General features: G+C 33.5%; 2 protein-coding genes and 2 long non-coding RNA genes across 4 annotated transcripts; 2 read left to right on the top strand and 2 right to left on the bottom strand.

The window, feature by feature from the left end:
- LOC104723239 lies at window positions 1,668-4,015 on the top strand. Its single transcript, XR_757307.2, has 3 exons — window positions 1,668-1,998; window positions 2,396-2,448; window positions 3,639-4,015. It is a non-coding gene; the product is annotated as an uncharacterized LOC104723239 (long non-coding RNA).
- Window positions 2,105-3,058, bottom strand: LOC104723238. The gene is made up of 2 exons (XR_757306.2): window positions 2,372-3,058; window positions 2,105-2,269 (listed from the first exon to the last, which is right to left on the bottom strand). It is a non-coding gene; the product is annotated as an uncharacterized LOC104723238 (long non-coding RNA).
- LOC104723237 lies at window positions 19,873-20,533 on the top strand. Its single transcript, XM_010441568.1, has one exon. It carries the CDS (start codon window positions 19,949-19,951, stop codon window positions 20,453-20,455), a length of 507 nt encoding a protein of 168 aa, XP_010439870.1. The 5' UTR covers window positions 19,873-19,948; the 3' UTR covers window positions 20,456-20,533.
- LOC104723236 (glucan endo-1,3-beta-glucosidase 14-like) lies at window positions 21,323-23,194 on the bottom strand. The gene is made up of 4 exons (XM_010441567.1): window positions 23,055-23,194; window positions 22,581-22,917; window positions 21,667-22,375; window positions 21,323-21,536 (listed from the first exon to the last, which is right to left on the bottom strand). Exons 1-4 carry the CDS (start codon window positions 23,125-23,127, stop codon window positions 21,462-21,464), a joined length of 1,194 nt encoding a protein of 397 aa, XP_010439869.1. The 5' UTR covers window positions 23,128-23,194; the 3' UTR covers window positions 21,323-21,461.

The raw sequence follows: 24,288 nt of genomic DNA, 5'->3' as shown, positions 1-24,288 counted from the left end.
GATTTAAACATCCTTGGGACCTCTGGGGAAATCGCCCAAACTGTAGAATATCTCAAGAAAGAATTTGAGATGAAAGACCTAGGTAAGACAAAATTCTGTTTGGGATTGCAGCTTGAGTACAGAAACAATGGTATCCTTGTGCATCAAAAGGCATATACAGAAAAGGTACTCAAGAGGTTTAAAATGGACCAAGCTCACCCATTGACTAGCCCAATGGTTGTTAGAAGCTTAGACTTGGATAAAGATCCATTTGGTCCAAAGAAGGCCAATGAAGAAGTTCTTGGTCCTGAAGTGCCTTACCTCAGTGCTATAGGGGCGTTAATGTTCTTGGCTAGCCACACTAGACCAGACATATGTTTTGCCGTGAACCTCCTAGCGAGATATAGTTCTTGTCCGACTATAAGGCACTGGAATGGTATTAGACATGTTCTGCGTTACCTACAAGGAACGACATACTTTGGTTTATATTATACTAACTATAGCAAAGAAGGTTTAGTTGGTTTTGCTGATACAGGTTATCTATCTGATCCACACAATGGCAAGTCACAAACAGGTTATGTGTTTACACACGGTGGTACTGCAATCTCTTGGCGTTCTATGAAGCAAACCCTTGTAGCCACATCATCAAATCACGCAGAGATCCTAGCAATACATGAAGCCAGCCGTGAGTGTGTTTGGTTGCGGTCCATGACTCAGCATATTCGGACAGATAGTGGATTGGAAGACAACAAGGAAGCAACCGTAATCTATGAGGACAATACGGCTTGCATTGCACAGCTCAAGGAAGGTTACATCAAGGGAGATCGGACGAAGCACATACTGCCAAAGTTCTTTTTCACACATGAACTACAAAAGGCCGAGAAGTTCAAGTAGTGCAAGTTCAGTCATGCGACAACTCAGCCGATCTCTTCACCAAATCGCTACCGACGTTCAAGAAGCTCACGCATCAGATTGGAATGCGGAGGCTTAAGGACTTGGAGTGATGTTTGGAACAGGGGGAGCAATGTGTGTTGTACTCTTTTTCCTTCACCAAGGTTTTGTCCCACTGGGTTTTCCTGGTAAGGTTTTAATGAGGCAGCATCCCCTAAGCACATTGCGTCGATCCCATCCAACATAGGCACGGTCATCTCGTCCAAGGGGGAGTGTTGTAAAACACTTAGTGGACTTCATAGACCGGCCCATATATAGTCCGTGAGTACTTGGTCCCTCGGCCCGTGCACCTTCGGCCCATCGGCCGAGACCTCCTCGGCAACACCTTAATTTTATGTCGGTTTAGCTTAGGCTTTTGTACCCTACTATATATATGTATGTAACCTAGAGTTTAATCAATAAGAATACACAAGAGCTTTATCCCTAAACTCTATATTCATAACAAACTTACAATATTTCTTCGTTTTATTTCTTGTTCTAACATAGCTAATTTGTAACTCATTATATAAAAACTGTATAAAAAAAATAATAATGTCTTGGTATTTTCCTACATTTTGATTACGTACTTACATAGAAGAAGGAGGTTTGCAATAAGCTGACTAAAATTATCAAATTTACATAGAAGGCTTTTGGATCATTTAAAAAAAAAAAATTGTTACGTCAGCGTTTTGTTTTTTTTTTTTCAGTTTTAATACTGGTTGGTTTTTTTTGTTAATATTGGGAACCCAAACATTTTTTAATTTGTTAATACTTAATACAACTTGGAGAGAAAACAAAATTGTGCCGACAAATTAAAAGAAAAAGGAAAGGGAAAGTTGTTTCTCCTTTGATTGCGATCCAAAAAATCTCTTGGCCGGCGGTTTCTGTGGCTCGCCGACTCAGTCCCCGAATCTCAGTGGTTTGTCGTGGCTCCTTTATCCAATTTGGTTGACGGCTCTGATGGATCGGTAGTTGTGTCGGAGCTCTCCTCTTTTGGGGCTTGCTTCTGAGATCTGGTTTTCCGAGGGTGCATCATTTTATTTCCAGATCTCCTCTTCCTCCCGGGCGTTTTGGTGTGGCCTCAGTTTGGTATGTTAGAAATATCTAGTATAAATCTCCTAAATTATAATTCAAAGTCTGCTTGAATAGAAAGACAACTAATTACCGAAAGAGAAACAATTTTTTAGCCAATTCATGAAACAAAACTTGATTAGTAAAATAACAACCACTGATCTTTCAAACATCTGCTGAATGTATACATATAGAAAAAAACGTCTTTTAAATAGAAACTCTTACATGAACCTGAAGAATTTACTTTTAAGTTTCTTTGAACTTCTAATTGGCGTGACAACTCTCATTCCTACACAATTAATAAAATGATATTAGTTATATAAAATCAAAAGAGGGTGATCAAAGTCGCCCTTGTAGAAAAAGGTTTTACATTTAAACAAAAAGTTCTCACCTTTAAAAGCTCATATCCTTGCAGGAGAAAAGATATGATTATTGGATAAGTCGTATATGGTTCTCCGCATGATCCAAGTAAGTTTCTAATTTCTTGAGAAATTATATGAAAAACAATTCCTCATGAATTTCGGGTTTGAGAGTTGAGAGATGGTCTAGGCCTCCTTCTATTCGATGTCTTCTTCATCCTGTTTCATATAACGACAATGGTGACATTAGTTTCATATTCTGATAAACAATGCATAAGAATAAAGAGAATTAAGCTTGGACACTTTGGGATCAAAGTGATACACTAAATTTGGGATTGAGTTTTTTTTTTTGTGTGTTTGAATAATTCAAGTGGTATATTAGATCTTGAGTAGAGGTTTGTATTTATAGAACTAATGGAGTCAGTTTGGTGAAATGGTATAATTCTAGAATGTGCTTATTATGATGAGATATGGTAATAATATATTTTAAACATAAATTCTTAATTTTCAAATCCGTGTTAGTTGCTAAAGTTTAGAAGACGCGAATAATTAGTTAATACAATTTTAAAAGTTACTATAATTTAGCTATAATATATTTAAAACTTACTGAAATGTGTAGATTCGGAATATTTCATCGGCGTTAAATTTGCATAATTATTTATTTGTTTGGCAATCTAAAATATTTTGAACTACATGTTAGGCAGTGTTCAAGAAAGCGCTAGGTGGTATCTGGGCGGTGACCCAACGCCTAGCGCCTAGAACGCTTAGTCGGAGTCTAAATGATTTTTATGTGGTTTAGGCGTTTACAACATAAAACATTATATATAATTATATTAAAATATATGTTATAAAAATAAAAAAAAATTATAAATTATAAACAACGGTAAGAAAAATCTATTTATTTAAGTTATATTAACATCATATAAATGTTTATAATTACATATATAGATATAAAACATAATAATTTAATTATATGTAATTTAAAAATCAAAAATAAATATTAAAATAAAATGTATGTAATTTTAAACGGGTTAGGCGGTCATCTAGGCGTCTGCTGAGCGCCTAGCGCCTAGACGGTCTAGGCGCTCAGCAGACGCCTAGACCGTTTTCTTGAACACTGATGTTAGGTAATAAATCCATTGATTCGAGTTTTTGATTATTATTTTTTTCGAAAATTGAATGAAGAAATAAGTTTTCTGTTTACTCGCTCCACTTTTTATGGTGTACAGATTTGATTATAAGCTTATTTCCTAATCTAACGTGCACATTTTCGTATTTATTATTTGAATTTGCTTACAGGTTTGGCAAGTACAAACTGTTTGGATACACATGCATGATATCCAAGATCCGAATGATGTAATCCCTAAACATTTAGGGTCCGCGTGTTTTGATCTCTTTAGTTTACCACTTTGCCCTCTCTTTTTTTTTCATTCTTCTTCGTTTCTTTAATTCGTAGGGGTAATTCATGAAATTCTGTTTTGTTTATTTTTTTTTATTCCTAAGTGTGTTTCCCAATTAATAGTATAGACTAGATTTAGACCCGCATGTACGTGCGAAATTATTTTCAAAAACTAAGTTTACTGTTTAGTGAAACTGTAATTTTAAAGAATAATACTGTAATTATTTTTTATAATTTGTTTATGGATAATAAAGACGAGAAGAAAATGTGTCGTAAATGTGGTATAGTAGTTGTAATTATATTAATTAATATTAGTAAACAATAGTATATTATAATTTGTAATGACAAATCTATACAATATTTAGACTCGGAAGAGTCTTCAAGTATTGTTAGACTGTTTTATCTCCAGTCCATAATAATTAATAAGGTGTCGAAGTACTTCCATAAGTTTTTATAGTAAAATCTATAGTATTATATAATTTAAATTAATTTGTTCATAAAAAGAATTATACAACGTAATCAATTTTGTGTTTGTGTTTAACAATAAAATCATAACTTAAAATAGTTGACTTTTATCAGTCTATAGTTCCATACTATGTTCGCGTGGGTGCAACTCGAAAACTACTCGCACGTTGTATTCTCGATCCTCCTCCAAGTTAGTGTAGAACATTATAAAACATAGGGTTAACAATGGCCATCCATGGAGAAATAACACTGATCAATCTTATAGTTTCAATCTATTGGTTATTAACTCCACCTTCAAAGTAACATACTTTGCCATGCCCGATAAATTTAACAAAAGGCATTTTTATTCTTTTCTATAAACTCATTGGAAGAGAAAAATTGAAAAAAACACCTTCTGTGACTATCTGACCAAAAACAGAAAAGGAAAAAATTAGTGTGTATTGAAGAGGCAATTTCTTTAACCTTCGTCTTCCACATTATCAAATCCAACAGAGACATCAATAAACATCCAAGTTCATCAATAATTTACAGAATCCAGTGAGTATATAAAACTATGTTCAAAGGTAAGCAATCTTAATTTTTAGTTTTTATTTAATCTGGTTTTGGGTTTTATATTAGGTGTTAATTCTTGTTTTATAAATCCATTTTTCTTGGAAATAATCAATGTACCCAAAAGCAAGGCTCACCATCGTTGATCAAGTTAAGTAAATTTTCATATTATCTGGTTTTTCTAGGAGATGTAAATTAGATTAAAAAAAATTTGATAGTATGATCACAACCCCAAAATCTAAATCGGAACCTTGTCATTCTGATTATAAAATTTTCTTCATACTTACTAAACACCTAAATATATATCTTGAAAATAAATAATCTACACTTTCAACATTCAATTTCTAACTCTAGATAATTTCCTTATTAAATCTATGGTCAACCTGTTTTAAAAAAATCTCAAAAAATTTTAGTTCCCAACAAAGATTTCGTTATGAAAGATAATATAATGTTAGTCAAAATAAATAAAGATTTAAAGAATGTATAATGTTACATGACTGCCTCTCGCAAATCATATAAACTTAGACAAACTGGTTTCATGTAAGAGGCATAATCCACCATTAATCATCACTGACGCCTTGAACAGTAGCTATCTATAAATAAGATAAGCGAGAATAAACTAAAGCAATAGAAAGTAAACTCATGTATTCTATACATATTGTAATAGTTAAAAAAAATGCATACCCAAGGAATGTAAGAGACTCAGAAGTCCATAAATTGCTTATATATTTTGAAAAACTTCTTTACCAAAGATTAGCACCTTAGCCATTATTTGAAAGTCACTCTTGATATAAGAACATAAAGCTGTCCATGTGAAAAACATTGCAATTTCATACAATCACATAGTAAATTATCAGGATTAATCGTAATCATCTATGTTTTAAACAAATATAAGTACATAGATAAAAGATTTATATTTACCAAGATAAGCCCACTTCGACATCTGCTAAGATCACTTCTAAGGTTTATCCAATAAAACTCATGTACTGTCGCCATGAGTGAACAATCCGCACTTGAATCTTCAAAGTCGGCTTGGATGGCTTAATATTAGCAAGACTCGTGATTCCATTTTTTTGCAGCCTTTTTTTCTAGAATATATTAACTGGGTATCGAGTATATTATTGTAAGCTACATTGCTTTAGACGACTCATATATTTATAGTTGAAGACCTAGGTATTTAGAATATACCTAGCATATATTTGGCTAGTAAATGATCATATGAGAATATGGTAAGTAGCAAAGATTTCGCGTAATTTTCTTTTGTTAGTTTAGGTAACATGATTTGAAACGATATTGTTGGTAATTTTTAAAGTTTGGTATAGTTTATTACATTGTGTCGTTGTTTTATTTAATTTTATATATTTAGGCAAGCTTTAATTTTAAATGATTTCGGTAGATGATTCCCTTTATTGATTTTGTAATAAATTGGAGATATGCAAATTGGTAATTCGCTTGATTATAGGGACATAAGTATTATATGTTTCTCATTATTGTTGCTATTCGTAGAAATTATAGGAATTCAATATGATAATAGTCAATATTTGTTATTTAAAGAATGATGTTTTTGGAATATTGTATTTAATGTAATTAGGCCACTAAATGTTTGCATATTGGATATTGATTTTATGGGCCGCTCGTTTACCATTTTATATATCTTATTTATGGACCAAATGTTTTTCCACTGAATGATATCTTGTTTGGTGACGGAAATAAGTATTCTTACTCTGGAAACACAAAACCCAATCCGAACTAACAAAAACAGAGTGACAATACGATCCGCGTGTTTTGACTTATAAAATTATTTTAATACCCATATCGTTTTCTATGCTTTATTATATTTTCAAGGGTATTTCATGTCATATTTTGTCAATTTTATTTCTACAGAGTAAAAAATGTTTCCCTTTTAATAGTATAGATAGAATTTAATATAAAATATACTCAATGTATCAAACAATCAAATAATTTATATATATATATATATATATATATAGATGATTTTATCATAGTCACAAAATAATATAAATATATAAACAATTAAAAATACATATCATCTACCTATCGTATAGGTAACCATCTAGTATATATATCATTTTTAACCTTTTTTAATAACAAAAAACATTTTTTTATGTTTGAAAGTAAAATGAAAAAACAAATGAAAATTGAAAACTTGTTTTAAAATTTTGTACAAGAATATATTTTTAATGAACTAACAAAATGTTAATGTGACAATAAAAAGTAGATGATATGATATATGAAAGTTTTTTTATATGTTATAAAAACACATACGTAAAAATATTTTACTCATGTTTTATTCATATTTTATATATGTTTTGCTTATTTTTTGTTAATATATATTCAACATTTCAAAGAACAAAAAAATAACTAATTTCTGCCATATATAAACAATCAAACATACAATTCATATTTATATAGAATTTAATTTAAACTATAATCAATGTATCAAACAATTAAATAATTTATATATATATATAGATGATTTTATCATAGTCACAAAATAATATAAATATATAAACAATTAAAAATACATATCATCTACCTATCCTATAGGTAATCATCTAGTATATATATCATTTTTAACCTTTTTTAATAATAAAGAACATTTTTTTTTATTCGCCATAAGCCTATATGAACCTAAGCACGCACTGCTCACAATCCATTTCTCAGTACCGTAACCTACAGCAACAACTCCAGTAGTCCTTTCCGTTCTCAGTACCGTAAACTACAGCAACAACTCTGTGGTCTAGCTCTGTCCCACAAAATCCATCAAATACACTCTGAAGACAAAATAGCCAACCAAACATTTTAACATCTTCAAAATCTAGCATTTTCTTGAAACAATTGAGTTATTATTTCATACCGAAGAGTAGAGATGGAAAGCGCGACCACCAGCTTCAATGGCGACACTAATAGGTTGGTGAGCCAATGCTTTCTTTAAAGACGCCTCACTGTTCTCAGACACATCCTCGTAAGAATCAATTGTGACAACCTTTGCATTTTTCTGCAAACATAACCAATAAAAAAGAGAAAAAATTTCAATTTCAAAGCCTAATGTTTTTGAGGTTTCCCAAAACTAAAATGCACAGAACGAAACAAAACAAAACTAACCCTGTTCTGATCACAACGTCCATCAGAAGCCTTGTATGGATAATCCTGTTCGGTATCAATACCACCATTTTTGATAATAAACTCAAAGGCATAGTCCATCAAACCTCCACGAAAAGCTCCTCTATTCCAGCTGATTCGAGCCATGCTAAGGTGTAATCAATCATCGGGATGTTTTACTAAAGGTAAGAGTACCTTTGGGCGTTCTGGGGTCGAGGGACGGAGTCAAGTGGTGAAGCTGTCCGCTATCACAATGGCTTGTAACCGTTGACGACCTAGATCCTCCGGAACCCTAGCCGCGTCTTTCTTCTTCTGAGCACCCATGTCTCGTCGTCTCCTCCTCTGAATCTCCCTCGATTCACACTACTGATTTTGATAGAGAAAAAAATGCTTATTCTTTTATCTATTTAAAATAGGATAATAACTTAGGCCAAGTCTCATTATTGGTAACTTAGCAGATATAACTAAACTAAGCCCAATAATTAACCTTAGTCAAATGTTTGATGTTTGATTACATGATCTTTGTTTTGAACCCTCATTGATTGTGGTTGGCCGAGTAAAGTCAATTTCGATCAGTTTCTTTTTTTTTTATCATAAGTTTTTTGATGGATTAGCAATGTGCAGTTAAGTTTTCTATAGTCTCCCTTCATGATCTAATTTTTTTTGCTAAATAACTTGGTGAAAAATTACATTGCCTTCATGTATATACATACACTAGATTAGGACCCGCCCGATGTGCGAGTTTAGAGTTTTTGAAATAAAATAAAATTTAACAAAGAATATAAAATAAATATTTTTAATAAGTAAAAACTATAGAAAAAAATTAAATAGATACATCAATGTGATATTTGGTGTAAAAAGTAGGACTCTGCGGTTGAAACTATTAATCATGTTTTCTTTGAATGCCCTCGCTCATATGAATTTTGGAATTTATCTCCAACTCCGTTCTCGTCAGAAGGTTTTCCATATGAGTCGGTGTACTCGAATTTGGATTTTGTTTTCTGGAGGGGTTCCTCTCAATAGGATGATCCTGAGCAACTTCTTCAATTACCATGGATTTTATGGGCAATCTGGAAGGCTATAAATAAAAGAGTTTTTCTAAGGTTTAGAGATCGAGGCGAATGATATAATTGCTCAGGCTTTGGGTGATAAGTTAGCCTGAGAAGAGGCGCTCTCTTTTACGGCGGTCGTGTCAGCTCCATCTCCGTCTTCAGATGTCCAGATTTCTTCATCTAGTTGTCAGATTGATGGTTCTTGGAAAGAAACTAATGTGCATTCAAGATTGGGCTGGTGGTGTTGCGTTGGTGAGGAGCGAACTTTGGTATTGGGGGCCAAGTGTCTAAGACGGAGCCCCTCCCCCTACATTCGGAGTTAGAAGCGTTGTTGTGGACCATGGAGCGGATACGTGCTGCAAGAATCACTTATCAACATTTCAAGACTGATTGTGTTGAGTTACTCACTATGGTGCAATCCACTGAAGATTGGCCGTCCTTCTACAACCTGCTCGATGAGTTTAACTCGCTGGAGTCTTTCCCACTATTCTTCATCTCTTGGATCCATGTGCGTCAAATACGAAGGCAGATTGTCTTACCCGTGCTTCGTATTCTCTTATCTCTGAAGTTTCTTTTGTAAACCCCTTCCCTCCAGCTTGGACAACTAACTGAGGAATTTACTTTTAATTTATTGTTTGGTTGAAAAAAAAAGTAAATATATACACTTTTAGTTAAAGAAAATAGTTGTAGATGAGTTCAAAGTCAAAATAAAATTAAATTTAACAAAGAATATATATTTAATTATTTTTGTAAGTATAAACAATGTATAAAAGTAAAGATATAAACTTTTAGTTATAGAAAATAGTTGTTTTTTTTTTGCTATAATACACTAATGTATATACATTTACAAATCTACTATCTACATTACCATTAAAAGTGTATTTGTATACACAAATATATTTTACTGTTAAAATATACTCTTTAGTCTTTACTACTATGAACAAATTGCCTTTATGAACATATTAAATTTAACAAAGAATATATATTTAATTATTTTTGTAAGTATAAACAATGTATAAAAGTAAAAAAATAAAATTTTAGTTATAGAAAATAGTTGTTTTTTTTTGCTATAATACACTTATGTATATCCATTTATAAATCTACTATCTACATTACCATTAAAAGTGTATTTGTACACACAAATATATTTTACTATTAAAATATACTTTTTAATCTTTACTACTACCAACAAATTGTCTTTATGAACACGTTAAATAATCTATTATATGTCTCTTCACTTTAACATTTTTAATAGTTAAACGCATATGTTAATCTTACATACTTCTAACTTATATATTACAATAGCAATCTTTTTAAATAAATTATTTGATTGGTGAAAAAATATAAGACGATCTATTTTTTTTTTACTTCAACAATATTTTTCTTTATGTAAAGGTGAGTATTTACATTTTTTAGAAGCAATAATTAATTTTATAATTTTCATAATCATTTTTCTTATCTTATATAAAATGTAATAATTTTTCTTGTAAATTTAGCAACTTAAAAATAAAATAATATTACAATTTCGAATTTTATGATATATATATATATATATATATATAATTTTCTTATAATGATCTTTCTAAATTTTAAATCTGTTAATATTTTTAAAACTGTTATAAACAAAACTTTGTTTTATATTTGGAAGTTTACAAAGGTTTTTTTTCTTTAAAAATTTTTAAATAAAATTAGGTTTTCTTTCTCTATTTTACTTTTATATAAAACCTTTTTATGGTAAGTTTTAAATTTTTACATTTTTAGTTTTTAAGATTTTAATAAATTTAAAATTGACATGTGTTAATATCTGAATGATACATTTGACACGTGTCACAATTTTGTTAATGAGTAATTTTGACATCAAGCTTTGTTGTAAACTAGAGAAACTCGAAGGAGGTTTTCTCTTCTTATTATTATTAATGAATCGATTAGTACATCATATATATAGTAGAAGGCTAAGCCTTATCTTCCTAATTCCTAAACCGACTTTGACATAAGGAAGAAGGGCCGATGGGCCTTACAGAATAAGACATGTAACGGGCCGGTTATGGAAGTCCACTCCAAGTGTTTTACAACACCCCCCCCTTGGATGACATAACCGTGCCGATGCTAAAGGATCAGCGCAATACGCTTGGGGTGCTGCCTCATTAAAACCTTACCAGGAAAACCCAGTGGGACAAAACCATGGTGAAGGAAAAGGAGTACAGCACGCATTGCTCCCCCTGTTCTAAGCATCACTAAAAGTCTTTAAGTCTCCGCATTCCAATCTGGTGCGTGAGCTTCTTGAATGTTGATGTCGGTAATGATTTGGTGAAGAGATAGGCTGATTTGTCGCATGATTGAACTTGTACCACTTAAACTTGTCCGGTCTTTTGTAGTTCATGTGTGAAGAAGAACTTTGGCAAAATATGCTTCGTCTGATCTCCCTTGATATATCCTTCCTTGAGTTGTGCGATGTAGGTCATATTGTCTTCATATAGTACCGTCGGCTCCTTATCGTCGGTCATGCCACAATTTGTCCTGATATGTTGAGTCATCAATCTCAACCAAACACACTCACGGCTGGATTCATGCATTGCCAAAATCTCTGCATGATTAGATGAAGTGGCCACAATGCTCTGCTTCATAGAACGCCACAAAATCGATGTACCACCGTGTGTAAACACATAGCCGGTTTGAGACTTTGAGTTATGTGGATCTAATAAGTAACCTGCATCAGCAAAACCAACTAAACCTTCTTTGTTATAGTTAGTATAATATAAACCCAAATATGTCGTCCCTTGTAGGTAACGCAATACATGTTTAATACCGTTCCAGTGCCTTTGGGTTGGACAAGAGCTAAATCTAGCTAGGAGGTTCACGGCAAAACATATGTCTGGTCTAGTGTGGCTAGCCAAGAACATTAACGCTCTTATAACACTGAGGTATGACAATTCAGGACCAAGAACTTCTTCATTGTCCTTCTTTGGACCGAATGGATCTTTATCCAAATCAAGGCTCCTTACAACCATTGGGCTAGTCAATGGGTGAGCTTGGTCCATATTAAACCTCATGAGTACCTTTTCAGTATATGCCATTTGATGCACAAGGATTCCATTATTTATGTACTCAAGCTGCAATCCCAAACATAACTTAGTTTTACCTAGGTCTTTCATTTCAAACTCTTTCTTGAGATAATCAACTGTTTGGGCGATTTCCCCAGAGGTTCCTATGATATTCAAATCATCCACATATACTGCTACGATTACAAATCCTTTGTTTGCAAACTTCTTTTAAAAATACATGGACTGATGGGATCATTCTTATAGCCTTCCTTGGCTAGGTACTCACTTAGCCTATTGTACCACATACGCCCACTTTGTTTCAGTCCATAAAGGGATTTGTTTAGCCTTATGCAGTATTGTTCTTGAGAACCACTCTTATCTTTGAGCTCAATACCCTCTGGTAATCTCATATAAATTTCATTATCTAGTGGACCATATAAGTATGCGGTTACAACATCCATTAACCGCAAATCCAGTTTTTCTCTTATAGCCAGACTTAGCAAATATCTAAAGTCGTTGCATCCATCACAGGGGAGTATGTCTCCTCATAATCTATTCCTGGTCTTTGACAGAATCCTTGTGCTACAAGTCGTGCCTTATATCTCACGATTTCATTACTCTCATTTCTCTTCCTTACAAAAACCCACTTGTGTCCAACTGGCTTTATATTCAATGGTGTCCTTAAGATCGGACCAAACACATTCCTTTTCTTTAATAAACTTAACTCCACGTCAATGGCTTCTTTCCATTTTAACCAATCTTTAATTTGAGTGCACTCTAATATAGACGTGGGTTCATGATCCTCATTTATCTCAAGTGCTACCTTGTATGCAAATATTTCATCAATGTCGACATTCTTACGGTTCTATTGTATTCCAAACATGATATAATTGATTGAGATCTCATTATTATCAATACATTCAGGTCCTTGAGGTTCATTGTCTCAAACTTCATTCGGTACCTTAGGATTTTCCGTGGCCATGTCTATAATTTCCTTAACCTCGATTTGTTTTGCACCTTTCTTAGATTTCTGAGGGTTCTTATCTGTGGAACCTAATGGTCTACCACGTTTCAAACGGGCCTTAGACTCTGTAGCAACTTGATTATTGTGTTCCTTTTGAACATCAATACGTATTGGTGCATTACAAGGTAGTATGTACGATTTTGTTACTCTCTTTGGGTCAGCAAAGGAATCTGGCAATCGAATAGCTAGCTTTTGCAAATGTATAATATTTTGGACCTCTGCATCACATGCTAGAGTCTGAGGATCTTGCCAATTTAAGGATGTTTGATTCAATAATATTTCTTTGACCAGCTTGTTTTTTCTCTCCACCCAACATAGGAAATTCGGATTCAGCAAACTAACAATCCGCGTATCTGGCCTTAAAAAAATCACCCGTAGTTGGCTCAAGATACTTAATAATGGTGGGAGAATCATATTCAACATATATTCCCATCCTCCTTAGAAGTCCTATCTTTGTTCTCTGTGATGGTGCAATCGGTACATAAACGGCACACCCGAATGTCTTTAGATGGGATATGTCTGGCTCATGACCCGTTAATAATTAGGATGGCGAATATTTATGCTCACTAGATGGCCTGATGTGTATAAGTTCTGATGCATGCAATATTGCGTGACCCCAAGCCGACACAGGAAGCTTCGACCTTAGGAGTAATGGTCGAGCAATCAATTGGATCCGTTTAATGAAGGATTCAGCTAATCCATTTTGTGTATGTACATGTGCCACGGGATGTTCCACACTTACCCCCATGGACATACAATAAGCATTAAACGCTTGGGATGTAAATTCACCAGCATTGTCTAGACGTATAGTCTTAAGTGGAAAATCCATTTAGTTATTTTGCCTGGTGATGGCCTTATAATGAGTTTCCCTTGTGTACATGCTACACACGTGAGATTTTTTAGGGATAAATCTTCTCTCTTTTAGGNATCACATGCTAGAGTCTGAGGATCTTGCCAATTTAAGGATGTTTGATTCAATAATATTTCTTTGACCAGCTTGTTTTTTCTCTCCACCCAACATAGGAAATTCGGATTCAGCAAACTAACAATCCGCGTATCTGGCCTTAAAAAAATCACCCGTAGTTGGCTCAAGATACTTAATAATGGTGGGAGAATCATATTCAACATATATTCCCATCCTCCTTAGAAGTCCTATCTTTGTTCTCTGTGATGGTGCAATCGGTACATAAACGGCACACCCGAATGTCTTTAGATGGGATATGTCTGGCTCATGACCCGTTAATAATTAGGATGGCGAATATTTATGCTCACTAGATGGCCTGATGTGTATAAGTTCTGATGCATGCAATATTGCGTGACCCCAAGCCGACACAGGAAGCTTCGACCTTAGGAGTAATGGTCGAGCAATCAATTGGATCCGTTTAATGAAGGATTCAGCTAATCCATTTTGTGTATGTACATGTGCCACGGGATGTTCCACACTTACCCCCATGGACATACAATAAGCATTAAACGCTTGGGATGTAAATTCACCAGCATTGTCTAGACGTATAGTCTTAAGTGGAAAATCCATTTAGTTATTTTGCCTGGTGATGGCCTTATAATGAGTTTCCCTTGTGTACATGCTACACACGTGAGATTTTTTAGGGATAAATCTTCTCTCTTTTAGGGTGTGCCCATGTGAATTTAATATCAGCATACGCATCATGTTAGAACCCGGATGGCCAAGCCGGTCATGCCATAAAGTGAATTTTTCATTGAACATCTTGTTCATTGCCATATTAGCCTCTATCATATTAATCTTAGCATGGTAAAGACCAGTAGCTAGTGCGGGTATAGTCTCTAGGACTTTCTTATGTCCTTGGGTAATTTCAGTAATATATAGGAACTCTTTTTTTCCTTCTNCACCCGAATGTCTTTAGATGGGATATGTCTGGCTCATGACCCGTTAATAATTAGGATGGCGAATATTTATGCTCACTAGATGGCCTGATGTGTATAAGTTCTGATGCATGCAATATTGCGTGTCCCCAAGCCGACACAGGAAGCTTCGACCTTAGGAGTAATGGTCGAGCAATCAATTGGATCCGTTTAATGAAGGATTCAGCTAATCCATTTTGTGTATGTACATGTGCCACGGGATGTTCCACACTTACCCCCATGGACATACAATAAGCATTAAACGCTTGGGATGTAAATTCACCAGCATTGTCTAGACGTATAGTCTTAAGTGGAAAATCCATTTAGTTATTTTGCCTGGTGATGGCCTTATAATGAGTTTCCCTTGTGTACATGCTACACACGTGAGATTTTTTAGGGATAAATCTTCTCTCTTTTAGGGTGTGCCCATGTGAATTTAATATCAGCATACGCATCATGTTAGAACCCGGATGGCCAAGCCGGTCATGCCATAAAGTGAATTTTTCATTGAACATCTTGTTCATTGCCATATTAGCCTCTATCATATTAATCTTAGCATGGTAAAGACCAGTAGCTAGTGCGGGTATAGTCTCTAGGACTTTCTTATGTCCTTGGGTAATTTCAGTAATATATAGGAACTCTTTTTTTCCTTCTCCCTTTGTTTCAACATGGAAACCATTCAAACGAATGTCCTTAAAACTTAATAAGCTTCTCTTTGAGCTTGGTGAATATAAGGCATCACTTAGTTCAAGATGTGTGCCATTTGGTAATAAAATATGTGCATGTCCGTAGCCTTCAATTAAACTTGTTATACCCGCTATTGTGCTAATATTGGTATTTTTCAAAATGAGATTATGCAAAATATCTCTTATCTTTCAAAATTGTGTGGCTTGATCCACTATCCACCACAATTATATTCTTGTCCTCAGCCATTTCTCAATATGGACAAGAATTATGTTTTAGCCATAAAAGCATAACAAATAAATATTTAAAGGTAATAATATAATTGAATTTAAACCAAAATCATAGTTCAATAAAATTCAAAGTATAAAACATAAAAATTAAATCAAGACAATTTTAAATTTAATTATCCTCTCCTAGACAATTTAAAGTCTTATAATCCAATTGGTCATCATTCTCATGGTCGAAATCTTCTTCACCATCGAGATGAACCAGGTTAGCTTTTGGATTCTCTTTTTTTTAGACTCTCTTTATAGAGATAAACAAGGTGCTTAGATGTTCTGCATGTCTTTACCCAATGATTCTCCATACCACATCTAAGGCAAATGGATTTGGTCTTATGTTGCGGTTTGAAAATTCCGCGTCCTCTACCTCGACCACGACCGAAGTCTGATCGATTCCCACGGCCATGACCATCATAATTATTTACTTCGTAATTGCCACGACCACTACGTCCTCTACCACGGCCACGGCCGTGATACTTGTCTCTACGGACGTAGTTGGACTCTTTAATTTCTTTAGGCCCTTGAGGCTCTTTTTTGGTCATATAAACATTATGGGCTTCTGGTAATGGGGCAGAACCAGGAGGTCTCATTGCACTGTTCATTAGTAATAACTCATTGTTCTGCTCAGAAAATAGCAAACAAGAGATTAGACTTGCATATGTCGTAAACCCCTTTTCACGATATTGTTGCTGAAGCAGTATGTTATTAGTGTGAAAGGTTGAGAATGTTTTCTCTAGCAAGTCTTCCTTAGTAACTTTCGTACCACATAATTTCAAGATCGAGACTATCTTAAATAGCTCTGAATTATACTCATCCACAGATTTAAAATCCTGGATCCTTAGATTTTTCCAATCGAATTAATCCTTTGGTAGGAGCACCGTCTTTTGGTGTCCATATCTGTTTTTCAATTCTATCCAAAGGTCAAGAGGATTCTCTATGGTAAGGTATTGGTTCTTGAGACTCTCAGCAAGGTGATGGCGTATATGTAATATCGCCTTATATTTACTTTTTTCATTGCAATCATTCTCATCCTCAATGCATTCGCATAGGTCTTTTGATTTCAGGTTGATCTTAGTGTCCAATGCCCATTGTAAGTAATTGTCTCCAGAGACATTAAGGACAGCATATTGGAGATTTTTTAGCTTTGCCATCTACACAATACAAGACATGCATCTGATCATTAGCATGCGGTATTTGAGACCGAACCATACATTTATTTTAGTCTTAGGTCATGCGGTATTTGAGACCGAAACATGCCATCAATTTAAACTTTAAGCCATGCGGTATTTGAGACTGAAACATGACATGCCTTTATCAATATTTTCGTGGTTGTTATGCATGAAAAACAATCCTAGACAAATTCTAGTATGAACAGGAAATATGCACATAATTTCAGGTTTTAGAAAAATTCCTTTTTTCTTTAGATAAGATTTTCTTTTATTAAATTTTCCTTTTTCTTTAAACAGGATAATGACAAATTTTAAGGAGACAAAAATTCTCTAGGATTTCCGATTTTAAGGATTGATTTTAGGGTTTTGATTTTAGACAAACAATCAAGAACAATCGGATTTACAACTTAGAACAAACAACTTAATATTTTTTTCTTTTCGATTTTAGGTTTCTATTTCTAAGGTTCTCATGCAAACAATTCTCAAGCAAAAAAGCAATCACAACCGGATTTTAAACATGATACAATTTGTGTAATTGCAAACAATCTAAGCAATCCTAAACCTCACAACAATCGATTTTAAAGTTTTAGGGTTTTAGGGATTCAAAGCTTAGGGTTTTTGTTTGTTGATTGTTTACTTGTAGATTTTAGGGTTCTTATAGATTTAAGATCAGGTTCGATATATATCTATGTCCCATGAGTTTGATTTATTTACCTTACACCGTTTGGGGTTGAGTGGAATTGATCCGGGAGCTAAAGACCTCGGATTTAACTTTGAACTTGATCACGAACTAGCAACGAACCTCGAACTGGTCACGAACTTGATCCGGTTGAGAGCTTGGACGGCAGGAGAAGATGTGCGACGGCTATAGGGTTTTAGGGATTTTTCGTTTAGGGTTTTAGAGCGACCTCGTGCTGATAACGTGTTGTAAACTAGAGAAACTCGAAGGAGATTTTCTCTTCTTATTATTATTAATGAATCGATTAGTACATCATATATATAGTAGAAGGCTAAGCCTTATTTTTCTAATTCCTAAACTGATTTTAACATAAGGAAGAAAAGCCGATGGGCCTTATAGAATAAGACATGTAACGGGCCGGTTATGCAAGTCCACTCTAAATATTTTACAACAAGCTTTATATAATAGGATACTCTATGGAAAGGCAAATAGGCAATACATTGGTTTCTAAAATCACGCTAGCTCAGAGTCTGTGACTTGGTACGCATTGAAAATAAAAAAATGATCACCATATATATTCTAATTCTAATGTGTGTTTTACGGTATAATCATATATAATTCAAATTTATACTATATATTTTAACCTAAAAGATGATACCGTGATGGGCTAGTTTCGATTAAAGTTATTAAGAATTTGGGTATATTTATCTACCACTATTTTGCAGTTCTTATGTTATTCGTATATACATAATACACAATTCAGACCATTTCTAAATCATAACCGGACCGTAAGCAATACGACCGGTTAAATCATAAATGTTAACCATGAAAAATAGCCGCATCAAAATCCGTTTGTTAATGGTACAGTTAAACCCTTAAAATGTAATTATATAAGAAAAATTCTTGGGTTCACCCTAGGAGTGAACCACTCTCATTCACCCCCTCTTAATTAACAAATCAAAACACAACAAACTGCCATGTCATTTCATATTTATAAAGTAAATCAAAACTAAAATAAAAAGACAAAACAAGTTAAGGAAACCAATTCTGTAGATTTTTTATTAAGGAAATTATGTTGGTTTAGGTTTATAAAATAATGATTAGAGTTTAGATTCGTTTAATTGTATCATATGTCGGTTTGAGTTTACAAAAAAGTGGTTAGGGTTTAGTTTTTGCAATTAAACAAAATTATGTGTCGGTTTGGGTTTACAAAAGAGTGGTTAGAGTTTAGGGTTTAGATTTTACAATTAAATGAAATTATACGTCGGTTTGGGTTTACAAAAGAGTGGTTAGAGTTTAAGGTTTAGATTTTACAATTAAACAAAATTATATGTCGGTTTGGGATACAAAAGAGTGGTTAGGGTTTAGATTTTACAATTAAACAAAATTATATGTCGGTTTGGGTTTATTAAATAGTGGTTAGGGTTTAGATTTTACAATTAAAGAAAACTGTATTTTAATTTGAGTTTATAAAAAGAGTGATTTGGGTTTAGATGTTATAATTTAAAATTATAATATAATGTTTAGAATTAATAATTATAAAATTAACTGATATACATAATTTATTTCTTTAATCAATAATTTGTTTCTTTAACTAAGATGGGCTGAATAAGAAAGGTTCACCCCTAGGGGTGAACCCAAGAATTGTCCATTATATAATTATAAAAAAAATAGTTTTATCAGGTTAGTAAACATCATTATAATTAATACTCCATCTGTTTCACAAAGAGTGTCATTTGACACATTACACACAAATTAAGAAAAAAATGAATTATACATATTTGCCCTTATTTAATGAGTAATTAATCATTCAAATTTAATAAAAAGAGGTTTGGGCTAAGGGTAGAATAAGAAATTTGATGTAAAAAATTACATTGGAAATATAAAGTGACATTCTTTGTGAAACAAAAAAATCTGTGTAGAATGATACTCTGTATGAAACAGAGGGAATAAGAATTAAAGTTTTGGTTACTTCATTTTCTAAATACATAATTATTTCATGAAAAGAATGTCGTAAATGGTCAATGTGCCACTACTAAATCACTCCCCTACTCATTTTCCATTAATCAAATTATAAGTTTGATTTAATTTAACCATTTGTAGGTTTGTTTAACTAAAGAAAACTCATTAGTATTTAGCTAATTCACTATAAATATTGGAACCACCTAGTCACATATATACTGCATCGCTTCCATTTATGTTTCATTATACTCTCTCTTTCATAAACAGAAACTATACTCTCTATCTCAATCCACAATCGCAATGGATGATTTGATGAAACAGAGCCTTCTCAAAATCTTCATCGTCTCTCTCATTCTCACTCTCGTCTTCCTCACCTCACCATCATCATCATCATCTCCGAATCAAGAAACAAGAGTATCTACTACTACACAAAAGAAAGAAACCTATCTCAACGGCAACGAATCACCGCACCAACTCGTCTACATCAAGAAAACGATACCGTTCATCTTAAACCGGCGGTTGCAACGTGATCATCACCACCACCGTCGTCGTTACAATCACCACTACTACTACTATGAATATCGTCATAGTCTTCGTCGCCGTGGTCTTCATCATCGTGCTGATGACTACTTCAAGATGATGGCCAAGAAGAGTAACGGCTTAAACCATCCGATTCGACCGGATGCATTCTCGGTTATGCTTCCCAAAGGATTCGTACCTCCTTCCGGTTCATCTCCATGCCATAACCAGAACCCTAATTCCGCTACCACTCTCTTTTGCGATCTTTCTACACAAACACAACCTTAGAGATCGTTAACCGGTACGTGAAACGATTTTGTTCCTCCCATGGCACTTTTGTAATTTTCATTTCTTTTACAAACATTATTACTTTTTATATAGATATATCATATATGGAAAATAATCGATTGATTTTCTGACTGTCCAATACTCCAATGTATGAAAATAATTTTCATGATTAATTGTTCATCAAGATTGTTTATTAAGGAATTATCAAAATATAATACTAGCATACTAAAATAAATTGACGTACGTGCGGCTAAATTAATTGTTATATTTTTTGTAAAACTAAACTAAAGAAGTCGGCAAAATAAGATAGAGACGACGGAGAATTAATAAAGATGGAGAAAAAGAGCATACTTGTCTCATATTTCAAGGCCAAAAACGCATCGTCTTGCGGGCAAAAACAAGGGAGTATATTAAGCCGATAGAATTGGAAATGAGCATGTGTATTTGCATCGTGAGCATAAGCTCTTGTTTCATGGCTTTTAATTTCTTCTTTTCTTTCTTAGCATCAGTTCCAATTCTTCGTACCGTTCACTCCAATGCATAGATTTTGCATTCTAATATTCATATTATAACTAGGAATTTATATTCAATATATATCCAAAGTTATATATAAATGAATTAAGGTTATTCATATTTCTTGAATTAGAGAAATAAATATAGTATATGCCTATATGGTTGATTCTAAACCGACTGTTGTTTATCGATTCTATGCCTAAGGGTCAAAGCTACTCAAATCTTTTCATGTACGTCAAGACGCCGATATACGTTTTTCTTCAGAAATAAACTTTGTTTATTAATTAATAGTATCAAATTATTTTAATATCCATATGTCAATTTACTTGTTAAACGACAACAATAAATTTATAATTTTTTAACTATTGACCGACTTGATTTTTGGAATATTGAATTGAATATGAGATTATATTTTTCAAGCTTAAATAATTAAATTGTTTACACATAAATATATCCTAACCAATCACGTTATTATATCCTCGATACTCTTTCTCTAAAATAGTCTCGACATTACAACTTGAATCATCGCCAATATCAAAAATGTCCAATACTCCAAGTTCCTCTTTGCCTGAAAGAAGAAGAAAAAACAGAGAATTAATTCATTGTTACACATTTAACAAACATTTATCCTCGTTGATCGTTAGGACCCCGATATTTCCAAATTCGAATAAAACAGAACATAGAATACTAAATTGTACCTTAGTGGCAGAGGATGAGTAAGTGACAGTTTCTGAATTCGCCGTCGTTGTTGACATTGTAGAAAAACCCAAGTTGTAAGCTAATGAACCATCTGGTCGGAATATACCGTAATTTTTTTCGGAAGTAGGACCTGGTTTCATGTCCTCATTAAACAACGCAAATATATAAACGTCGAGTCTTTCGTTTCGTCTCGCTGGAGTTCCTTCTCCTGCGAATTGCCTCATCATAAGATTACGGTTGTACGTGGCAGCATTCATAGGAGACGCTCCAATCTCTCCAGCATCTCCTTTTGAAGGCCACCCTGTTTCCGCAACCCTAACTTCTATGTTACGGTACCCTAATTTGGCAGCTGCGAAAGCAACTGCATCGACTTGAGCATACATCATGTTGTCGTAGTGTAGTCTCGTGTTCGGGTCGGTCATGCCAATGTTACGGTTGAATAGAACGTAATCGATTGGGATTTCTTTTGGGTTATCTTTGTAGGCAAAGTAAGGGTAAGCATTGATCCAAAAGGGAGATTTCGTAGCTTCCAAGAAAGCTAGAAGTTGTTGCATCACGGAGGATACCTCCGGCTTGAAACTTCCGGCAGATGGAGGATATGATTCGCCGAGGACGGCAAGAGAGCTCGGAGACGAGACTTGAATGTATCTGTCTAAACCTAATTGGACCAAGGCCTTGTGTATATTGATTATCGCCGGCACCATATATCTATTTATTAAAAAAGAAGAGAATACATCAAAATTAGCATTAGTGGACGAAAAAACATTACATCTAACTCTTAAAAACAATATAGCAAGTTTTTTTTCTTTTTCAAATGTGATTGACTGATTGTTATAACTTATAAGTGACAAAGCACTATTTTAGAAAAAGTGAAATCAGTGTAAAGATCTCATTTTCAAATATTATAACTTACCCTATTAAACTAGAGTCGTCGTCGGTGAAAAGCTCGTTGCCAACCATGATTCCGGTGATCCTAGTGGCCGGAACATAAGGTTTGATGTGAGAATTCACCCATTGGAGAGCTTGTTGAGGATCTTGTAACATAGGTAAAACTTGATTTTCGATGGTGACAATGATCTCAATGTTTGAATTTGCAAAGGAAGTAAGGATTTGAGGATTAGTGTCGTAGATTCTTGTTTTGGTAATCCTTAGAGATCTCAAGAGGTTAATGACTTTATCCGGTGAAGGCAAATTGTTCCCAACTTGCCCGTAATTGATGCCAAGAGACGTTACTCTTTGTAGTATATTCCCTGCATTTATTTCCAAACAAAGAATCGAAACTTTTAGAAAATCATAATGTCACATCATTCATAATTAACGCGGCAACGTAGTTCATAACTTAAGAGCTCGATTTTAAAATCTCATATATATATAATAATGAACTCACCTGAGAAAACGAGAGAAAGCATGAGAAAAAGATGAATGAGATTGGAAAGTCTTGTGAATGTTCTTGATGTCATGTTGAGGAAGAAAGAAAGAGAGAGAGAAAAAGAGAGAGGAAAAAGATTGTGAAGGTTTTGGGTTTTAAGAGAGGGTGTAATGGAATATATATAGACCATACACAATAAGCCAAGCCAAGTTGAAGAATACTTTTCTTCGCTTGTTTTTTTTTTCCGTGTTTTTTTTCGTGTAAAAGGAAATGGTTTAGTGTTGAAGTTTTATGTTTTTTTAATCTTTTTTATGTTAATAAATTGTTTAGCTTTGCCTTCCCTATATTGCTTTTCTCATTTATGCCTTTTTTATCCATTGACGACGGCTATCTATAAAACCACAACGAAGGATTTCTTATTAAAGAAATATATTAGGTTATATAAAACATTTATATTGTGTAGTATGTAAATTTTCTTTAATTAGTATTTGATGGAGACTCGTATGAAAAGAGAAATTGCATCCACATGTATGGAAACACATTCGTGTGTGTTTTGGTTTCATTACATGTACTGTGTTATACAAGTTGTGCTAGCCATTGGGTTGGTAAAAAAAGTGAGCAATGTTATAATATTAATTAAGAAAAAGAAAGTAGAATAGAATGGGATATACATAATTAAGTGGACGTATATAATATTATTGCAGAATTTTCATAAAGTACCGGATAATATTTGAAAATCCGTTTCAATTAGTAGGTGAGTAGTCGTCAATATAAACAATCTTTTGCTACACACCAAAAGCTTATTCTACGTCAATCCGGAAGGAAAAAATATATAAAAGTATATATCAAAACAATAACTTTTAATATTTAAGCATTCTTACTTCAACTAGTTCTTAAAACAAAAAAAATTGACTTATTTCAAGGTTATATAGATTTTTTTTTTCCAGTCATACTAAATCCTAGTCCAGGAAATTCGAATTTTCTTTTAACTGATAATCAACTATTAATGTCATATAAAATACTCAATCATAAAGAAAAATACTGTTTATTTTTCTTATTATTTATACTAAATGAAAGAATCATTAATTTTTCTGTTCACATGTTAATGGTGGTTAGTTTAATCATAACTTCAAACGATTCGAAGAATAACAATTACATTTTCGCATGAATCTTGACCGCAAGTGTATCCTAGCCTAATTTATACCATCAGCTAAATTTCTTTCGACAAAAGCTAATTGGAGATCCGATTTGA

Source organism: Camelina sativa, chromosome 11 (genome assembly GCF_000633955.1).
Source record: "Camelina sativa cultivar DH55 chromosome 11, Cs, whole genome shotgun sequence".
Lineage (NCBI taxonomy): Eukaryota > Viridiplantae > Streptophyta > Magnoliopsida > Brassicales > Brassicaceae > Camelina > Camelina sativa.
This window is presented reverse-complemented; position numbering and strand designations above follow the sequence as displayed.

Excerpts from the sequence above, each read along its gene's own strand:
- LOC104723237 (XM_010441568.1), top strand. The coding sequence starts at position 19,949 with ATGGATGATTTGATGAAACAGAGCCTTCTCAAAATCTTCATCGTCTCT.
- LOC104723236 (XM_010441567.1), bottom strand. The coding sequence starts at position 23,127 with ATGACATCAAGAACATTCACAAGACTTTCCAATCTCATTCATCTTTTT. Across the intron at positions 22,376-22,580 it reads GACGACTCTAGTTTAATAGG|ATATATGGTGCCGGCGATAA; the intron begins GTAAGTTATAAT and ends TTTAATAAATAG. Across the intron at positions 21,537-21,666 it reads ACTCATCCTCTGCCACTAAG|GCAAAGAGGAACTTGGAGTA; the intron begins GTACAATTTAGT and ends TTCTTCTTTCAG.